At 46.2% G+C, this 22,237-nt stretch overlaps 1 protein-coding gene across 1 annotated transcript in view; it reads right to left on the reverse strand.

The window, feature by feature from the left end:
- Window positions 1-22,237, reverse strand: part of NFX1 (nuclear transcription factor, X-box binding 1) — a 572,380-nt gene that overhangs the window by 150,026 nt on the left and 400,117 nt on the right. Inside the window, 1 exon segment of the mRNA XM_029589884.1 lies at window positions 6,633-6,712. Coding sequence (XP_029445744.1) covers window positions 6,633-6,712 — 80 coding nt within the window.

Below are 22,237 nucleotides of genomic sequence, written 5' to 3' on the forward strand. Positions count from 1 at the left end.
CAAGTGTGCCACCTTGGTTATGCCCAGCGATTGCCAACGGGAAGCCCTCCGTGAGTGCCCAGCATGTGAAAAAGCTTGGTGGTGAAACAAATGTGTACTAGAAAAGACAACATGGTTATTCACCAACACATTCCGCCACCTGTTCCACACGTCCAACGTCGCTTGTACAGTCTCGGGGAGGGTAGGCCTCGGGCTCCAGGTTGTTCTGTGTTGCCATAATAGAGCGGATAAAGGGAGACCACCCACTAACTCCTGTTCTAACTGCACCCAGGGCTTTACTAACTGAGAATTGTGCCAGTCCACTGCCGCCTTCAAATGTGCCGCTCCGTGGTATCCCAATAAGTATGGCATCCCCATTCCCCCTTGAGATTTAGGGAAGTATAAAAGTGTCCTTTTAATCCTAGGCTGTTTAGCCTTCCATAAAAATTTAAACAACCTGCCTTGCCACTTATTAATCAATTTGGTAGGCACCACAATGGGTAAGGTCTGGAAAAGATATAGAAGTCTGGGTAGAATGTTCATCTTTATGATGGCTAGGCGCCCCAACCACGAAATGTGGTAACGATCCCATTCCTCCAGCTCTTTATAAATTTTTATTAACAGGGGGGGGGGATAATTAAGCCGGAAGAGATCTGCATGACTACCAATGTAGATGCCCAAGTATTTCAATTTCCCATTGGCCCATTTAAATGGATGCGACTTTTTAAGCTGGTCCACTAGCGAGACAGGGATAGTTATATTTAGCAATTCAGATTTGTCCCAGTTTACTTTAAAACCGGACACGTCACTGAAAGACTGCATCTCTGCCGTAAGTGCCGCAAGAGAAGCTTTGGGGTTAGTAATGGTGAACAAAATGTCGTCCGCAAAAAGGGACATTTTAGAATAAAAGGACCCCGCTCCCAACCCATGGATCTTGGTATTAGCTCTAATATGGTGTGTAAAGGGTTCCAAAAATAGGGCAAATAGTAGAGGAGATAGAGGACACCCCTGGCGAGTGCCCCGTCCTACGTTAAAGGGGGAAGAATAACCCCCATTGATTTTCAAGCATGCTTGAGGCGCCTCGTATAATTTCTTGACCCAACGAATAAATCTCTCGCCGAACTGGAAAGCTTTCATCGTTTGAAACAGAAAGGGCCAGTGGACCAGGTCAAAAGCTTTTTCAGCATCGATTGCCAAAAGAGCCAAAGGGATACGCTCCGCACGAGCCAACCCTATGAGATCTATGATTTTCCTAACATTGTCTGATGCCATTCTGCCTGGTATAAACCCCGATTGATCCGAATGTATAATTTGAGGGAGATAATTGTTTAGCCTATTTGCCAAGATTTTCGCTAATATTTTCATATCTAAATTTATGAGTGAAATAGGTCGGTAAGAACCACAATTAGTAGGGTCCCTTCCGGGTTTCACCAGTATAGTCACCCCAGCTAAGTTAGCGGCAGTGGAAAGGGATAAATCACCCTGTAGGGCATTAAAGAATTTTACTAATAAGGGGGTTATCAAGCCAATAAACTTTTTATAAAAGGCAGCCGTAAACCCGTCTAGCCCCGGGGATTTCCCCATTTTCAAATGTTTTATAGCCCAGGTAACTTCAGCCGGGGAAATATTACGATCTAAAGATTCCTGGATGGACAGTGAAATGGCCAGAAGCGAGGTTTGAGCTAAGTAAGAATCTATCTTTTCCAATTCGATTTGTCCTTCTGCTGTATATAAAGCAGAGTAAAACCTTATAAATCTCTTCCTGATTTCTGTATTAGATGTGACCATATTACCACTCTCATCCTTTATTTTGATGATATTATTCTGCATTTGTTGAGTCTTAAGCTTTCTAGCTAATTGTTTTCCGGCTTTATTTCCCCCTTCATAATACAATTGTCTAGTGAGCGTTAGCTTATGTGCTATCTGGGCGGTTTCCAGTTTTTCCAACTGTGCCCTCAGTCTGTCCATCTCCTCCAGTATTGTGGGAGCTCCAGACCTTTGATGTTGCAAACCTAAACTATGTAAAAGTTGTAAAATATCTGTTTTGACTTTATTGTGTTCTTTTTTTAAATATGCCCCTCTGGCTATTAATTTGCCTCGGAGTACTGCCTTTAAGCAGTCCCACAGCGTCATAGGAGAGATGTCAGCCGTGTCATTGTGCTCTAGGTGCTCCTGTATCACCATGTGAAGCTGTTGCACAAAAGAATCATCATCCAACAAGCTCTCATTTAACTTCCAGTATTGGAGGCCTTTATCATAGGAACTGAGCGCTACCCGACATAGTATAGGACCATGATCGGACCAGGTAATAGGCCCCAATGTCGGATTTTCTACTAAATTAACAGCTTTTAGAGATTAGAAAAACATCAATCCTGGAATATGTCTGGTGTACTTTGGAATAAAACATGTAACCTTTGCCCTTAGGATTCCAGCATCGCCAAACATCTATCAGGTGCCACTGGGATACAAAGGACTTAAAAAGTTTACGATCATTACCAGAAGAAGTAGCGCTACCCCTAGAGTTGTCCAGATGGGGATTGAGGGTAAGATTAAAGTCGCCCCCTACCACTAAGTGCCCCTCACTGTATTGCTCTAGCAAGTGGCTGATGTGATGGAGAAATAGTCCCTGACCAGAGTTCGGAGCATATATATTAACCAAAGTAAACTTTTCCCCTCCAATATTAATAATAAGAATTAAATATCTGCCCTCGGGGTCTTTGTAGCAGGCCACCTCCTCATACATGACATCTTTGGAGATTAGAATTCCAACCCCTAGATATTTATGGGTGAGGGGTCTGGCTGCCCAATATTGTGCAGGGTATGCCTGATGTTTCAAGAGAGATTCGTAGCGTTTTTTTAAATGCGTCTCCTGAAGGAAAATAATAGAGGCATTATAGTGTAGCAAGTCAGAATAAAGACAGTGCCTTTTATATGGGGAGTTCAGGCCCTTGACATTAAGGGACAATAGCGTCAACAAAACCATGACAGACCCTGATTACTGTCTAATACCACCGCTCCCTCTATGGGGAGAACAGCCCCTGGACTACCGCAGGTCATTATAGTACCCTCATTCCCAAAAGTAACTATTGATACCCCCTCGTTATGGTTAGAGTGGTAGATCACCTTAGATATTCTGAGAAGTTCCCCCGTTCCCAAACCCCCTCCCCCATCCCGCTCTACCCCTATCCCCTCCATTTGGTTTGCAACCAGCATCCAAATTAGCATCTGATGGGAGGAAGAAATCATCCCCGTGAGACTGCATTTCCAAGCCAACCAACTATTAAAGTTAAACAACAATGTTTACAAGAAATTTCCTCTTATAAATGTCAAACCCTTATATCATATATAGAAAAAACCATCCAGTGATACCGTGTCACCATGTCACCAGTAGTACCCCCATATCGCTTACAGAGTCCAGTCTCTCAGGTCTTTGCCTGCTGGGGAGCAGAAGGGTCTGCATTGCGTCTCAGCCTTTTATCCCCTTTCTGCACCCGTTGCCATTTTGGATATTCCTCACGTCGAGCAGTTGCTTGTGGCACCGTTTTGAACTGTTCAAAGCCAGAGAAGCCTGCAGTGTGGAGGAGGGCCGCCGCTTCCGATAAAGATTTGGTACGGTGAGTCTCACCCTTCAAGGAGAAGCTCAAGCCGAAGGGGTACAGCCAGCGATATCTGATATTTTCATCCCTCAGCAGTTTGGTAACAGGTTGCATTTCCTGGCGTCTCTTAACAGTGATGGGAGATAAATCAGCAAACACCATTATGGCTTCCCCCTGCCATTGCCACGTGGCCTGCTTCCTCGCTATACTCAGTAGCTGTTCTTTTTTATGGAAGTCATGAAAACAGGCTAGGAGGTCTTTGGGCTTGTTACCAACTCGGGGTCCCATGACCCTATGGGCACGGTCGATTTTGATATCACTGTCCATATCATCAGTGGGCCGTGTTGAGTCAGACTCGAGCAGCATAGTACAAATTTGTTGGACCACCGATGTACAGTTTTGGTTCTCTGGGGACTTTGGCACGCCGCGAAACCGTAAGTTGTTCCTTCGCGAACGGTTTTCAAGGTCCTCCAGCTTTTCATTTATCCGCTCCACGTCCGCCTGAGTGTGCGACTGATTTTCCCGAAATTTTTTAACATGGTCCTCGGTGGCGTCCACTCGGGTTTCCAGCTCAAAAATGCGGCGGCCATGTTCAGCCAGCTCACCCTTGAGTTCTTCGATCGACTCCATGATGTCCCTCGTGTTCGAGGTAAGTTCCCGTTTTATTTCGGAGAACCAGCTTTTCATTTCTACTTTTGTCAGCAGTACCCCGTCGTCGACTCCAGCCGGAGCCTCCTGATTTGCCGTCCCGGTATCAGCCAACTCCTGCTCCGCCATCTCGTCTCCTTGTGTAGGCCCGTGCTCCACCTCCAGTTTTTGGTATGAATATTTGCGAAAATCAATTTGTTTTCGCCTCGTAGTCATCCGGGCGGGATGGAGCAGCAATATTAAGCACTTTAGAGAGAGGCAGCAAGTCGGATGGTATGATATCGCAGGGATTCTTAGTTAGGTTGGAGGAGCTCACGAATTAAGCAGCCATCCCCGAGGGTGACGTCACTTCCTCCAAGTCTGTCCTCTATGTCTTCTTCCTGTGGATGGGTCTGCATCTTCTCATTGTGGGGTATGGCTGGGGCCTGCCCCTGAGCTTGCTCCTCTCTTAATGTGCCTGTTCCAAAAGGACAGAGACCTTCCTGAAGGACGAGGTGCTCGGGACTGTGTATTCTTGTAAGGTTTAAAGTGCTGCGCTCCTTTGCCCTTGGTTCTTCTGGGGGAGGAGCGCTATGTTCTTTTGTTCCTGACTTCAGGTAATCGGGGTACTGGAGATTCACCCCATTTGGTGGCTAATTTCTCCAGTTCGTTCCCGAACAGGAGGGATCCTTTAAAAGGCATTTTTGTGAGGTTCGCTTTGGAAGTTGCATCATCCGACCAATTCCGGAGCCATAATTGTCTTCTTGCCGCCACTGCGGCAGCGACACCCCTGGATGAGGTGCGCACGACGTCTGCGGTAGCATCGGTGAGGAAGGAGACCACGGGCTCCATCGCTTCTCCGGGTGTGGTTGCGTCTCTGGCGAGGATCAAACAGGAATGTGTGCCACTAAGGCGCAGCAGGAAGCAATTTGTAGCGTCATTGCTGATATATCAAAGGACTGCTTAAGGATGGCCTCCAGCCTTCTATCCTGGGCATCCTTCAGTGTCGCTCCTCCCTCCACTGGGATTGTAGTGCGTTTTGAGCCTGCACAGATCATACCATCCACTTTGGGGAAATGTAGAAGTTCCTTAACCGTGGGTTCCAGCGGGTATAGGGCTTCTAGAGCCCTCCCCCCTTTGAATGTGGCCTCTGGAGCATTCCATTCTAGGTCAATCAGTTCCTTAATGGGTTCCAACATAGGGAAATAGCATGAGGCCTTATGGAGGTACACCAGCATGGGATTCTTCTTTGGTTCCGCTGTGGACTCCGTGCCTGGAAGACCCAGTGTCTTCAAAGTCTGGGACACTAGGGTAGGTAAATTCGTCCTTGTGGAAGAATTGGAGCATGGTCCGGTATGGCTCCATCCCTGGGGGAATTTCTCTTTCTTCCAGGGAGTCTGTTTCGTCCTCTGAGGTATCTGGATCCCCATCAGAGAGGCTCTTGGCTAGGTGAGGCATGTCTCGAGAAGCCCTGGAGGTGCTGGGAAGTGTTTGTGCTTCCGGCTGGGCTTGAGTCAGGTGGACAGTAGGGGCTGGTTGTACCTGGACAAAGATTTGCAGCCCTCTGAAAAGTTCCACCCAGGAGAAGGTTCCTGGATCCATGTTGATCCCAGGAGGGGTTGTAGTGGGAGCCCCGGAGGAGATTTCCTGTGGGAGCTCTGAGTTCGAGATACTTAGGTCCGGGATGCCATCATCCGTGGTACCGGATCCCTCTCCTGGCTGTAGAGGGTCTTGATTTGGTTCTCCCTGGTTCTGTTCGCACTGTTGGCACAGAAGAGATTCCAATCCAGGCTGTGCAGCTCTTAAATGGCAGGCTGGGCAAAGGAAGGGTCTCTTGGCTTTCTTGGATGGCGGTGCCATTATTTGTGCGCGTGTAGGGCTCGCCTCTGAGGGATATCGAAAATCGACCTCAGGGAAGTCTCAACTGGGGGAGGGACCGTTAGGTTTCACTGCAGGAGAAGCGGGGCTCTCTTAAGGTAAATTTTCTTTCTTCTTTCTTGCTGTAAAAGTAATACTATTCTAGTTTGGGATAGTGATAATGCTGCTATGGAGACAGAGAAATACTGAAGAGCTAAGCATGCTGCACTGGTATATGTAGGCTGACGTCAGTTTTGAAATCTGACTCAGTCTCCCATCTATCAGGAGAGCACAATACCCACTGGTCCTGAGTCCATCTGGCTACACGCTAGGAAAACACAAATATATATACTAATAAATGTAAACAGTGGGCTTCTACTTCAAAGCGAAGTGATAGTAACTGAAATGGATAAGCTGACAGAGGATGCCCACGTATGCAATACATTTTCAAAGAGAAACTCCAGCATGCATACATTAGTACTTGAAACTCTGTCTCCCCTTATCATGGACAGTGAATACACAGGGTAATGAAAATTTATTAACTAAGATTAAAAGTGAAAAGCTGGTACTTACTTCATGCTTTCCCATACACCATTTCTGAGTGAGATATGTACACGGTGGGCACTTTTCTTCACTATGACAGGAATGGAAAACTGCAAATTCAGATTAACAGAAAAAAAAAGCTGTGTTACGTGGAAAGCAGAATCTACAGTACATGAATGACAAAATGCATAAGAGCACTGGCTCCACAACTATATTCTATTTTAAATGGGACTACAAATCATGAAAACAGACTGTTCACTCTGTCAAACAAAAAAAAAGAACAAAACTGATTAAATTAGTTGGCACGTTATTCATTTTATCCACAGTAATGTCCCTCTGTCAGCGGTGTGTTTATCTGGTAGCACTATAGAAATGATAAGCAACAGTAATAGTAATCTTCCATTGTTCATAAAGTGTGTTACTCTTTGATTATAGAACGTCATACTTGTGGGTCAAGTGCTTCCATAAGAAATTTGAGTGTGTGAGGGGTGCTCTTGCGCTACGTCTAAGATGGCTGCTTAATCCCAAGGCTCCACCAGACTTTGTTTAACATCTTGGCGAACCCACTTCATTTTTGACCGATACCTCCTGAAAATAACTTCTATTTGCTCAAGAAGATGTCCTCCCCAAAAGCTGGCAAGATTGAGGCTGCCTTTGCAGCAGCAGCAGGCTCAAAACGGGCCAAACAGGACCCTCCAACCCCTGAGAAAATCTCAGCAGCAAAAAATATGGCGTCTGCGGACCTAGTGCTCATTGAATTAAAGCAACTCAAGGATCTGATACAGCATAATACAGAGACTAACACTGCAATAAGAGGCGATTTACAGACCATGTCTCAACAGATCGCAAACTTTCAGAGCAGGCTTGAGGATGTGGAATCACAGACCTAGTCTCTCCTGATTTCAACTGCGTCACTGCCCCGGATTAATAGCGATGTAATACAATTGGAAAGAGAGGTGGAAGAGCTTTCCAATCACAATTGCCGAAACAACCTGCGAGTACTTGGTGTCCCAGAAGGAGTGGAAGGCTCGGATGCAATTACTTTCTTAACGGCAATGATACCGTCCTGTCTGCATGTAAAATTCGACCTTCCTTTTGAAATCAAGAGGGTCCATTCTCATGCCATCTAGGCCTCTTCGAAACTCGAAATATCTGCAGCCTCTAATTTTTAAAGCTCTAAGATGTCCCCAGGTCTTGCAATCTTAGCTGTCGCAAAACGCAACTCACCTATCCAATTTCAGGGCCATACGATCATTTTTGTCCCTGATTTTGCTAAGGCCATGGCTGACAAACGGAGGGCCTTTTTGACTCATCGCCCCAAATTGCGTGCTATAGGAGCCCAGTATGGCTTGCTGTACCCGGCGCAAATGAAAGTCACATATCTGAACCGGACTCAATTTTTCCATCAACCTGAGAAACTGGCAGACTTTCTACAGTCTCTTGTGGAGACAGCTGAGATGGTTACCTGATTTCGCCTTTTTTAATTCAGAGGTGAGGTTTACAGCTGGATCGGGTGTCACCACCCCACAATTATTTTCTCTTTTTTCACCATTGGGTTCACAGATTTACTTTTGTTTTTTCTAAGTCTGGTGTAAGACGAGGATACTAGCAGCCTCTGACCTGTCAAGAGGCTCTTCTGTTTTCAATAGCCTTGGATGGCTTTCCTACATTTTTCAACTCAGCTCACCTCCATAATATGTGAGCTCTTTTCTCTCTTTTTTCCACTAGCTTTAGCTTTATTCTGGTTTTCTTGGTTTGCTGGATTAACAAACATCTTTTTATCACTACGTCTTCCACATATCTCCACTTCTACCAGGCTCCACCATTCATTCTCATTTCCATGTGACAACTCATGGCGTCTACTTCTCACTCCATTATTATTACCTCTTTAAACGTTGGGGGTTTTTCCCCACCCTATTAAGTGGAAGAAGATCTTGACCTATTTGCAATCTCTTCACACAGATATCGCCCTTTTGCAGGAGGCGCATCTCTCAGCTGCCGAATCGGCCAAACTGAAGCAACAATGGGTAGGCTAGGTTCTTTACGCTCCTGCTCAACAGAAGAAAAGAGGGGTTGCCATTCTCTTTCATAAACGCTTAGATGCTCAAATCTCTCATCAGGCTGCACTGGCTTTTAGCTCGGACTGATATAGCACAGACCTCATATGCCCTCCTCAATATCTACACTCCGAATGCTGATGATCCTCACTTTTTTCAGTCTGTCTTCCTCCTCTTACATTATTGGCAGGGACTTCAATCAACCTTTGGATCCCTTTCTCGACAAGAAGACCACTGCTCGTCCTTGTATCTCTAAATCATGTAAGACTCTTCAGCATTTAATGGACTCCTTCAGCTTAACGGATCCTTGGTGGCTATCACATCCTACTACTAAAGATTATACTTTCTACTCCTTCCCACACTCCTTGTACTCTAGGATTGACTTTTTTGATATTATGTATGTTTTAATATGTAAACCGCTAAGATGGATAGATCACTACCCCTAGTGCGGTATATAAAAACTTTTAAATAAATAAAAATAAATAAAAATCTCCAGGTCACTACTCCCTGCATTACAATCGGCAAGCATCTGCCCTATTTTAATATCTGATCATGCCGCTGTCACCATTCAACTTGAATTGTCATCTCCTCTGGTAATTGATCATCAATGGCGTTTCAACTCCTCCTTGCTAGCGGACTCATCTTTTATTGACAACCTTCGCACCAAGATTGCCGATTACTTTCAAGATAATGCGACGCCTGATATTTCCTTCCTTAACTTTATGGGACGCTTTCAAGGCCACAATCAGAGGGGAAATACTATTCATACACGATGTGCTCAAGCTGCTGCTCTATTACGTTTGCAAAATACGATATCTACTTTAGAGAAAACTCATATTGCCTCTCCGTCCCCATCCTCACTATCAGACCTGTTAAAGGTACAATACCAGTACAATTTACAGCTGAGCTCCCAAGTCAAGATTGCCATTTTTCGGTCTAAAGCTCTCTACTATGCTGAGAATAATAAATGTGGTAGATTACTTGTTACTGAAGATAACCTGGATTAAATAATTAAATAATGAAATTAGTGGAACAGTTTTGCACAAGAGAAAGGAATGTGTTTTTGTTTTTAACAGGCTTTGCATGAGAGACGCAAGCAGTTTGTGTGGAGCCAGCTCAAGGCCTAGCATACCAAGATAACAGTACTTTTACATCATTAGTTTAGTAAAGGTTGAGTAATTCTGCACTCCAAATATGGGAGTTATCCAAAAACAAGAGAGGCAAAAAAAGAAAAAATGTTGTCAGCCATACATGTATATAATGTATCTTGTTTCTTATATAGAGGAAGAACAAAAGAGAAAGCAGGACAGGTTAGGTACTTTGCTGTTAGATGCACTATGCTTCTAAGACAAATTAATTATATATTCATTTCTTGCATTTTACTAATAAAGATTATTCATTAAGATAAGTTGTGAATTATTACAGACTGGCAGGCCTTCTGCCCCTTCCTTTGAAATCCCGGAGTATGGCGGCGCTCCGGTAATGAACACTACTTAACTGTTTTGAAAACAGGTACTAGGAGTGGACAAGGAAGGCATACCAGTGCCGGAGCACCTGTGGAGCATTGGGACGACACCACGAGAGATCTCCTTCAGTGATCTGTAGCCCCAGTGACATGGAGCGCTTACTGCAGGGCATATGAGAACACGTCAAAATTTCTGAAAGAGCAGGGATGGGTAGAGGGACCGGTGTCCTAGGAGATAATCGCCAGATTTATTGTTTGGGCCAAAGATAATGGAAAATCAGGGGAGCTGTAACTAATCAGCTGGCAGGAGTCACATTCTTGGTGAAAGTGCAGGGGTGGGCGACCCAATGAAAAGCTTCTTGGTAAAAAAGATGCTCACAGGATGGGCCAGAAAGGCAGGGCCAGCAATAGACGCTAGACTACCTATTACACACGATCGGCTCATTCGGTTGTGGCTAGGGTTGCCAGCGGTGTGTCATTCAGACTTTGAAACAAAATTGCTTAGGGCTGCCTTGCTAGGAGACATAGTGGGCGGCACCGGTGACACAGTGGGTGTCAAATGGGGATAAGTGGCTTGTGCTGAGTATTTTAGTTATGATATTGATGTTAAAATAAATCTATGGCCTCTTCATCCATAAAAAGCCTTGGGTCAGTTTTTGTTAAGGATATGAGTCACATGGAAGAGAGGGCATGTGGGTGACAGCTAGTCAGGGATCTTGGCGTTACTTATCCATTTAAGACTCCTTCCTCCCTGACAAAGCCATAGCGGCGAAACATCAGCCTGCATTAGAGTTTTCAAAAATATGAATTTTCAGAATCTTAACCGATAATTTTGTGCAAGCCAGGAGCTTCTTCTGCAGCTTCATATAAGCATCAATATGTCATGTGATCTCCATGTTACTAAAACTAAATATTTTTGCATTCATTGCAATACAGAATTTGAAGTTTAGATTATTTTCACTTTGGTGGGCATTTGTCACATAAGAAAAAACAAATACTTGGAGGTTTTTTGACTGATTACAAATACTCACTAAGCCTTGAGATTACATCTCAGCACTTAGTATCATCTTTTCCTACAGAAAATATATTTATTTTGCTGTGTTCTATTTAATTTTCACGGGTACTATTTCTTCTATTCCATTTACAGTTGTATCAATTAAGCCTTATATAAATCCCACTTGCTAAATCTTCGACCTCTTATCAAGTTCTCGTAAATCTTTTCATTCTCTCTACTCCTTCAGGTGTGTCCACTCTATTGCAGATCTTAATATCCGCAAAAATACATTTTACTTTCTAACCTCTCTGCAATGCTGCCAATGGCATAGCAAATGGGGTGGAGGGAATCCAGGGGGTACCAAGGGGGCAGAAGATTTCATCCAGCAAAAGAAGAAAAGGCTCAACAGCCACCGGAGGCACCCATGCCACCTGGTAGTAGAAGAGGCGGCGGCCTGTGGCCGCCAGGGGAGCCCATGCCACCCTGCAGCAGAAGAGGCGGCCTACGGCCACTAGGAGAGCCAATCCCTCCTGGCAACAGAGGTGGAGGAGCCCATCCGGTCTGGCATCAGAAGTGGAGAAGACCAATGGCCACCGGGGGAGCCCATCCCACCCGGCAGCAGAAGAGGAGGAAGTTTGCAACCATCGGGGAAGCCCATGCCGCTTGGTGGCAGAAATGGCTCATGGCCACTGGGGGAGTCCATCCCACCTGGCAGCAAAGGTGGAGGAGGCCCACGGCCCAACAGAGAGAGGGAGTGGAGCTAGCGTGTGAATGTATGTGGGGGGGGGGGTGTGGAAGAGATGAGCCTGTGTATGTGGGTGTGTGTGTGTGCGTGTAGACAGGAGCCAGCCATGCATGTGTTTTAGAGAGAGTGAGCCAGTGTGTGGATGAGCCTGAGAGAGAGAGAGTCAGCCAGCTTATGTGCATCTATGACTGTGCGTGAGTTCTGAAAGAATGTTTCTGTGTAGCATGAGGATGAACATGTGCATATGAGGGAGGAGAAAGTTTGTGCACCTCCCATCTCCTCCCACTACTTCGACAATCTCAGGTTTACTGAAGTCAATAGTTCCCAGATATGGAGAGAGTAATTTTTTTTAATCTGTATTGATTGGAATTTATTTGATGTGTATGCTGTTTTGAAATATTGTATTGGTGTTTGGGAAATTTAAAAAAGCAAATGTTGCTTACCTGTAACAAGTGTTTTCACAGGACAGCAGGATGTTAGTCCTCATATATGGGTGACATCACAGGATGGAGCCCAATCACGGAACACTTTTGTCAAAGTTTCCAGAACTTTGATTGGCCCCTACTGGGTATGCCCAGCATGGCACTAACCCTGCAGCCAGCAGGGGTCCCCTATCAGTCTTGTTTGAGAAGCTACAGGAAGTGCCTAAAAATAAAATAAGAAACATAATGAACCCAACACCGCGGGGCGGCGGGCGGGTTTAATGAGGACTAACATCCTGCTGTCCTGTGAGAAAGTAAAATTGCTTACCTTGTAATAGGTGTTATCCCAGGACAGCAGGATGTAGTCCTCACATATGGGTGACGTCATTGATGGAGCCCTATTGCGGAAAGGTTTCTAGAAACATTTGACTGGCACTCTGACCCCACTGAACATGCCCAGCATGCCATGATATTCTCAGTCACAGGGATCTCCCTTCAGTCTCGTATGTAGCAATAAGTTTTAGCAAAAATAAAAATATAAAACGTATCGGACCCAACTCCGTGGGGTGGTGGGTGGGTTTCGTGAGGACTACATCCTGCTGTCCTGGGATAACACCTATTACAAGGTAAGCAATTTTGCTTTATCCCAGGACAAGCAGGATGCTAGTCCTCACATATGGGTGAATAGCAAGCTAGAGGCAGAGTCATTTTGTAGCGAAGCAACAGTGAAGTATTGTTGGTGAAAATGAGGCAGCCAAAGATCACAGCAGGCTGGATGTAGAAGGAGTTGGGATTATACTGGAAACAAGTTCTTTAAGACAGATTGTCCGAAGGCTGAATCTTGTCGTCCTTTGTCCACACAGTAATGAGCTGCAAAGGTGTGAAGAGAACTCCACGTTGCTGCTTTACATATGTCGAGAATTGGCACTGAACGATAGTGTGCCACTGAGGTTGACATTGCTCTTACTGAATGCGCCTTTACTCGCCCTTGGAGAGGAAGGCCTGCTTTTTCATAACAGAATTCTATCCAATCCGCTAGCTAGTTGGAAAGAGTGTGTTTGCCCACTGGATTACCCGGTTTGTTTGGATCAAAAGAAACAAAGAGTTGAGTGGATTTCCTGTGGACTGCAGTGCGGTCTAAGTAATATGCTAGCGCACGTTTACAGTCCAAGGTATGTAAGCCCCGTTCACCTTGGTGAGAATGAGGCCTTGGAAAGAATGTGGGCAAAACTATGGATTGGTTCAAGTGGAATTCCGTAACTTCCTTGGGGAGGAATTTTGGATGTGTACGGAGAACCACTCTGTCATGTAGGAATTTTGTATAGGGTGAGTACGTGACAAGTGCTTGTAACTCACTAACCCTTCTAGCTGATGAAATGGCTATACAGAAGATGGTCTTCCATGTGAGAAATTTAAGAGCACAGGAAGTAATGGGTTCGAAAGGAGAACGCATGAGCCTTGTTAATACCAGATTCAGGTCCCATTCTGTGATAGGTGGCAGAATTGGTGGTTTAAGATGAATTAAACTTCTCATAAATCTACTGACGAGAGGATGTATGGATATTGGTGCATCTCCCATCTTGTTATGGTATGCTGAGATTGCACTTAAATGTACTCTTACAGATGATGTCTGGAGACAAGAATCTGAAAGATGGCATAAATAGTCTAGTACAGAAGTTGTGGGGCAGGAGAAAGGGTCAATGTTCTTTTGCGTGCACCACAAAGTAAACCTTTTCCATTTCGAAGAATAGTTCTTTCGTGTTGAAGGTTTACGTGAAGCTATAAGCACTTGAGAGACATTAGTTGAAAGATTGAGTGGTTGTAAGATCAAGCTTTCAACATCCATGCTGTCAGGGATAGGGACTGAAGGTTGGGATGGCGCAACCGACCCTGATCCTGAGTTATGAGAGTGGGAGCTACACCCAGGCAAATTGGTTCTCTGATCGAGAGGTCTAGAAGGGTGGGAAACCATACTTGTCGAGGCCAATACGGGGCTATGAGTATCATAGACCCCTTGTCCTGTTGTAGCTTCACTAGAGTTTTGGTTATGAGCGGTATTGGAGGATATGCGTATAGTAGGCCTGAGTTCCAAGGGCGAGTAAAAGGCGTCCTTGGCTGGCTGGTGTTTATGTCTGTGCAGAGCGCAGAATTTGTCCACTTTGTAATTCAGGTGTGATGCAAAGAGATCTATTGTTGGTTGCCCCCAATGCTGAAATATCCTGGTCGTTACTAAGGGATCCAGGGACCACTCGTGTGGTTGGAACTGACGACTGAGGCGATCTACCACTACGTTGTGAACGCCTGCTAGATAGGTGGCCCGGAGGAACATTGAGTGTGTTAGGGCCCAGTCCCAAATCTGTGCGGCTTCTTGACAAAGGAGGTACGAGCCCGTACCTCCTTGTTGGTTCAGGTACCACATGGCTAGTGTATTGTCTGTTTGAATGAGAACAGTATTGTGTGAAAGGCAGTCCTTGAATGCATGCGGAGCATAACGTATAGCTCGAAGTTCCAAGAAATTGATTTGAAATGTGGCTTCGAGTTTTGTCCAAGTACCTTGGGTTTGGAGATTGTCTATATGAGCTCCCCAACCTAAGGTGGATGCATCTGTAGTTAAAGTTATCTGTGGGACTGGTTGTTGGAAGGGCAGGCCCTTGCGCAAGTTGTCCTTGTTCGCCCAGCAAAGTAGAGATGAACGCAGCTGGTGGGTTACTGGAATTGGAGAGGACAGTGGTTGAATGGCTTGGATCCACTGTGATCTTAATGTCCATTGGGTTATTCTCATGGCTAATCTTGCCATAGGAGTGACATGAACTGTGGAGGCCATGTGGCCTAGTAAAGTTAGAAACCGATGAGCTGTTGCTTGTTTCTTCGAGTGTAGCGAGTTTGCCAATAGGGAAAGTGTCTCTGCCCGATCGTCTGGTAGAAAGGCTTTTGAGAGGATGGTGTTCAATTCTGCTCCGATGAATTGAAGCAGGTGAGACTGTATGAGATGGGACTTTTGATAATTGATGAGAAACCCCATGGAGTGAAGTAGAGCAATTGTTCGGTTGAGAGAAGATAGTGCTCCTTGTTGAGTGACTTCTGATGAGCCAGTCGTCTAGATAAGGGAAGACGTGGACACTTTCCTTGTGTAAGTGTGCTGCTATTACTGCCAGGCATTTGGTGAATACTCTGGGAGCTGAAGAGAGTCCGAACGGTAGTACTCTGTACTGGAAATGCTGATGACCCACCAGGAAGCGCAGATACTTGCAATGAGGAGGGAATATTGGAACGTGAGCATAAGCATCTTGTAGATCCCGAGAACAAAGCCAATCTCCTGTTTGAAGAAGTGGAAGCATGGTGCCTAGAGATACCATCCTGAATTTTTCTTTCTTCAGAAATTTGTTGACATTTCTGAGGTCTAGGATGGGACGTAGGCCTCCGGTTTTCTTTGGAATGAGGAAATAATGTGAGTAGAATCCTCTGCCCTGCTGTGTCCGGGGCACTGACTCTAAGGCTCTGGCTCTCAGAAGGGCGGATAATTCTGCTTGTAGATGAATTATGTGATTTTCGCTTAGTGGAAGAGGTTTTGGAGGAGAATCTCTTAGAATTGAGACAAAATTGAGTTGGTAACCTCGAGATAATATTGAGAGTACCCATTGGTCTGTTATCTGTAACCAATGGTTGTAAAAGGAGGAAACTCGGCCTCCTACTGGCAGATCCGGCTTTGGGTTGTGGAGATGGCTTTGGTCTCTGGTGATGGCTTCAAAAACCTGCAGCCGGTCCCGTCTGCGGTGGAGGTTGAGGCCTAGCAGCTCTAGGTTGTCTGGGCTGAGATCTTTGCTGTGGACGGGAAGATCTGCCCCTTGATGTTGGAGGATAACAACAACATCTCTGCCTGTAGAAAGGCTTCCGAGATTCCTTCCTTGGAGGATGGCAAGATGATGCAGCAGAATCTTGCGGAACTGATGACAGTTGGTGCAAGGTTTCTTATGTTCTTTCAATTGGGCCACAGCATCTTGTACCTTTGACCCAAAGAGGTTGTCACCTACGCATGGCAAATCAACCAGTTTTTCCTGGACCTCAGGCCTGAGGTCAGAGGCCTTCAACCATGCCCAGCGACGTGCACTGCCAGAGGCCGCTACTCTGGAAGCAGTTTCAAAATTATCGTAAGCGGCTCGGACTTCGTGCTTACCAGCTTCAAGCCCTTTGTGTATTATGGCTTGAGCTGCTTCTTGGTATCGTTGAGGCAGGGAATTGGAAAGTTCTTGCACCTGTTTCCAAAGGTTCCGCTGGTATTGTGTCATATCCCAAGTTATGTCTACCCATGTTTCTATACCTGCTTTCACCCTAGTTATGTTATCCAGGTTTCTCTACCTTGTTCAATGTAAGACAAGACTGTGTCACTGTTGTTTTTTGCTGGTTGTAATGTAAACCGAAGTGATAATTAATCCTGTTAATTGAACCTTGGTATATAAAAGCTATAACTAAATAAATAAATATATAGCTGATATGATGCAATTCTTGAATTGAGCATGGCTCCCTGGTACACTTTCCTGCCCAAGGAGTCCAGGAATCTGTGGTCCTTCCCAGGAGGAGTGGAGGAATGAGGTCTTATTCTCTTGGATTTCTTCTGCGCAGACTCAAACAACAACTGATTGATGTGGCAGTTGTGATTTTTGGTATCCAGGAACATTTTGGACTAAATAAGTGGTGTCCACTCTCTTGTTAATAGATGGAACTGAGCATGGATGTTCCCAGAGTCTATGCTGTAGTTCCAGCAGAACTTCGTGGACAGGGATGGCAAGAACTTCTTTTGGAGGGTCTACGAACTGCAGAACTTCCAAAGTTTGCTGTCTTGTGTCCTCTTCAGATACCAAGTTAAATGGTATTGTGTCTGCCATATCCTTAACAAAATTAGTGAAGGTTAAGTCCTCTGGTGGGTATTTCTTCCTTCCGGAGGAGGAGAAGGATCAGACATAAAACTCTCAGAAGAAGTATCCGTATGTTTGTCCTCCCAGGAATCATATGGGTCTTCTCTGCCAGGAGAAGTGGGAGAAGAACTTGGTGGTCGAAAAAGCCCTGAAGGACCTGGCTGTGGATCTTCAAACTGTGTCCGTCCAGGGACTTCATGTGGTTTGGCTGGAATCTATTTTGGTGGTAAAGCACCGATGATTGCGTCAAATCTGTTCATGAGAAGTTGAAACAACGCTAATTCTGGTTGTCCAGGGGCCCCAGGCACCGCGTAGATATTGACGGAACTGGTTCTGGCATTGGTCCGGGCATCGGTGATGGTAGAGGCATCGGTGTCGACGGATGCTTTGGTACCGGTGCAGGCAGTGGCTTCGGTATTGGTACCGGCATCGGTTCAGGCATTGGCGGTCGTTGATCCTGCAACGCTTGGAGCACCGCTTGACGGATAAATCCTGTCAATTCCTCCATGATAGCTGGTGCAGGCAGAGCAGCTACACGCGGTGGAGGTGTTAGTGGTCCTTCGACAGGGCCCTGTGGCGGTTTGATGGTCGGCATATCGGCGTCGAAGGCCTCTGTATTTCCTGAAGGCGAGGCCGATTTGCAGTCGATTTCTCTGGGGAGAGAAGCGCCTTTGGGATCGATGGATGGCGATGCAGATGGCGATGCTTCGGTCGATGTTCCGCCGCTGACCTCGTCGATGCCACAGATGGGGGTCGGCGATGAACATCCCCCGAGCCTTCCGGACGACATTTTTTTGAGGATTAGACGTTTTGAAACTCCGGCCAGAGATGACTGAGTGGATGTCTATGGGGGAAGGCAAAAGTTGTAGATGGAATAAGTGTTCCATCTTTTCTTGTCGGGCCTTTCGGCCCTTCGCGGTCATTTCAGCACACGTTGGACAAGATGTTACATTGTGTGCTTGACCTAAACAAAGAACACACTCGAGGTGTGGATCTGTAATGGACATAGTCAGATTACAATTGGGACATTTTTTGAATCCCATGGCCATATTTTCTTCGACAGCCGTCGATGAAAATGAGAAGAAAAATATTTACACTCAAAAGAGTGAGAATGAGACAAAAATGACTCACCGGCCGGTGGTAACACGGGAGACCCCGATATGGGAGAGAAATAATCTGATTTTTTTAGTCAGAAATATATGTGAGAAAACTCACACAGTCTCCTGCTCCGCAATGCCAACAGTAGCGCGGAAAAACGAAGACTGAAGGGAGACCCCTGTGGCTGAGAATATCATGGCATGCTCAGTGGGCTCAGAGTGCGAGTCAAAGGTTTCTAGAAACTTTGACAGAAAATTTTCCACAATAGGGCTCCATCAATGATGTCACCCATATGTGAGGACTAGCATCCTCCTTGTCCTGGGATAACACCTGTTAAAGGTAAGCAACATTTGCTTTCTCACAGGACATGCAGGATGGTAATCCTCACATATGGGTGAGTACAGAGTTGAGGATGCCCAAGTATGCACCAAATGTACCCAAAGACGTGCAACTGGCACAACAACTGGGGTGGAATTTGGTAGAGGGCATCCTGAACCCTAACGGGCAGGCGGAAGGGTGTTGGTACGTCAAGTTGTGAATAGGCTGCGCAGGACAGACTGGCCGAAGACGGAATCTTGTCTTCCGGCTTTGTCCAAGCAATAGTGGGCTGTAAAGATATGGAAACATCTCCAGGTTGCAGCCCTGAAAATGTCAGGAAGCAGCACCGAGCGTAGGTGTACTACTGAAGTTGCCATGGCCCTCACAGCGTGTGCTCTAACATGGTCTTGAAGTGGAATGCCTGCTTGCTGATAGCAAAAGGATATGCAGTCCACTAACCAGGAGAGAGTCTGCTTACCCACAGGCTGCCCCAATTTGGTGGAATGGAAAGAGACAAACAATTGAGTGCTTTTCCTGTGGGCAGCTGTATGGTCTAGGTAGAACGCTAGAGTCCGTTTACAGTCAAGGGTATGCAGAGCCTGCTCTCCTGGATTGGAATGGGGCCTGGGAAAAAAAGTAGGTAGTATAATGGATTGAGATGAAACTCTGACAGTACCTTAAGCAAAAACTTAGGGTGAGTGCGGAGTACTGCCCGGTCTTGCAGAAGTTTAGTCTAAGACGGATAGGTAACTAAGGCCTGTAACTCACTAAACTCTGCGAGCTGAAGTGATTGCCAAAAGGAAAATCACTTTCCATGTGAGACAGCAAAGTTCACAGGAGGAGAAGCTTGCATGGTGGTTTCATGAGCCTTCCTAAAATGAGGTTGAGGACCCAAGAAGGGGCTGGAGGACACAGTGGAGGTTTGAGGTGAAGCAAGCCCTTTAGAAAATGTGTTACAAGGGGTTGTACTGATATAGGAACATCCTCAACACCTTTATGGAAGGCGGCCACCGCAGTAACCATGCATTCTGATGGAGGAAGTTTTTAGACCTGACTCAGACAAGTGCCAGAGATAGTCCAGAAACTTCGTGATAGGACAGGTAAAGGGGTCAAGGGATTGAGAAGAGCAGCATGACTGAAACCTGTTCCATTTGTAAGAATAAGATTTTCTAGTGGAAGGCTTCAGTGAAGTAATCAGGACACAGGAAACTGATTCAGAAAGGTTAAGTGGCTGAAGGATTAACCTTTCAACATCCATGCCCGTCAGGGACAAGGCTTGCAGATTGGGGTGGCGCAGGCACCCGTCGTTTTGCGTAATCAGAAGCGGGTCCTTTCCCAAGGGAATGTGACTGCGAATGGAGAGATCCTGAAGTACTGGAAACCACACTTGGCGAGGCCAGTGAGGTGCTATCAGGATCATGGTTCCCTTGTCCTGACGTAACTTCACGAGAGTCTTCGAGAGAAGTGGAAGTGGAGGGAATGTACATAGGAGACCTGTTGCCCATGAGAGGGAGAATGTATCTCTTGGTTGTGTTGGTTGCGAGTGAGATAGCAAAGGTTCTCTACTTTGTGGTTTTGACATGTTGCAAAGAGATCTATGTGAGGGTAACCCCAATGTTGGAAGATAGATTCCACCACTGAGGGGTTGAGAGACCACTCATGTGGTTGAAAGTTGCAGCTTAGCTTGTCTGCTAACACATTGTCCACTCCCGGCAAGTAGGTGGCCCTAAGGTACATCGAGTGGGAGAGTGCCTCCGCCCATATCTGCGCAGCTTCCTGACAAAGAAGGTAGCAGCCTGTCCCTCCCTGTTTGTTGATGTACCACATGGCCACCTGGTTGTCTGTCTGGATCAGGATGACTTGATTGGAGAGGCGATCCTGAAATACCCTGAGAGCATATCTGATTGCTCGCAGGTCCAGGAAATTGATTTGGTGTTTGGCTTCCTCTGGAGACCAAGGTCCTTGTGTCTGCAGATCGGCCATGTGGGCTCCCCAGCCAAGGTTGGAAGTATCAGTGGTGAGAGTTATTTGAGGGTCTGGAGCCTGGAAGGGCAAGCCCTGGAGGAGATTGACCTTATTTCTCCACCAGGCGAGAGACAGACGGAGTGAGTAGGTTACGTGGACAATGGTCGACAGGGGCTGAATGGATTGAGTCCATTGTGACCTTAGAGTCCACTGCATGACTCTCATGGCCAAGCGGGCCATTGGAGTGACCTGAACTGAGGACGCCATGTGTCCCAGGAGGATGAGAAAGTGGTGTGCAGTTGCGGAGTGCTGAGACTGCAGCTGGTGTGCAAGAGACACGAGAGTGAGAGCTCACTGTTGAGGCAGAAAAGCCTTTGCCTGCAAGGTGTCCAAGTCTGCCCCAATGAACGATAAGGTTTGAGATGGGACTAAGTAGGATCTGTCGAGGTTGACGAGAAATCAGAGTGAAATTAGGGTGTGTAAAGTAAGATGTAGGGACGACAAAGCAGCTTGCTGAGTGGGAGCCCTGATTAACCAATCGCCTAGATAGGGGTAGACGTGAACACCTTGAGTCCTGAGGAAGGCTGCAACTATGACGAGGCATTTTTTGAAGACTCGTGGTACAGACTTGAGGCTGAATGGAAGCACTCGGTACCGATAGTGCTTGGGGCCTACTAGAAACCTCAGGTATTTGCGATGAGATGGAATTATCACAACATGAGTGTATGCGTCCTGGAGGTCTAGAGAGCAGAGCCAGTCTCCTCTTTGTAGAAGAGGAAGAAGAGAGCCCAAGGTTACCATTTTGAACTTCTCTCACTGGAGGTACTTGTTGAGGGCACTTAGATCCAGAATTGGACGAATGCCTCCCGATTTTTTGGGGATTAGAAAGTACTGGGGATAGAACCCTAGGCCATGCTGAGAGTAGGGTACTGGTTCTATTGCCTTGGACTGGAGGAGGAGGGAGACCTCCTGTTCCAGAAGGATGGAGTGATCGGATGTTCTCCATGATGGTAGAGGAGGGGAGTTTGGTGGAATGGAGAGGAAGTTCAGACGATAACCTTGAGCAATTATCGCTACGACTCACTGGTTTGAGGTGATTGAGTACCACCTGTTGTTGAAATGGCACAATCAACCTCCCACTGGTATATTTGAGGCAATGGAAGCTGGCTGCTGCTCTCTATGCAGGAGTCAAAAGCCGGAAGCAGGGCCCGGCTGAGGGGCTGCTTGAGGTTTTTGTTTCTGTGTCTGACGAGACTGGGCTTTTTGAAACTGTTTCGTAGAACGGGTTCTAGTTGGTGGCGGGTAGGACTTCTTTGGGAGGAAGAATGACTTTTTAGAATCCTTCCGAAAGGGATGTTTTGAAGAGTATTCAGAAGGCATGAGAGAGAGAGCTGTCTCAGGGTCTCATGATGGTCCTTTAGTTCCGCCTCCGTCCGTTGAATCTGCTCGCCAAACAGATTGTCCCCTACACAGGGGAGGTCGGACAATCTGTCCTGAACTTCAGGGCGAAGGTCGGAAGACTTGAGCCAGGCCCATCGTCTTGCCGAGATAGCATCTGCAGATACCCTGGTAGCAGTGTCAAAGATATCGTAAAATGATCTGATCTCATGCTTGCATGCCTCAAACTAGGGTTTGGAGTTGATCTTGAAATTGCTGAG

Source organism: Rhinatrema bivittatum, chromosome 2, assembly GCF_901001135.1.
Source record: "Rhinatrema bivittatum chromosome 2, aRhiBiv1.1, whole genome shotgun sequence".
NCBI classification, from domain to species: Eukaryota; Metazoa; Chordata; class Amphibia; order Gymnophiona; family Rhinatrematidae; genus Rhinatrema; species Rhinatrema bivittatum.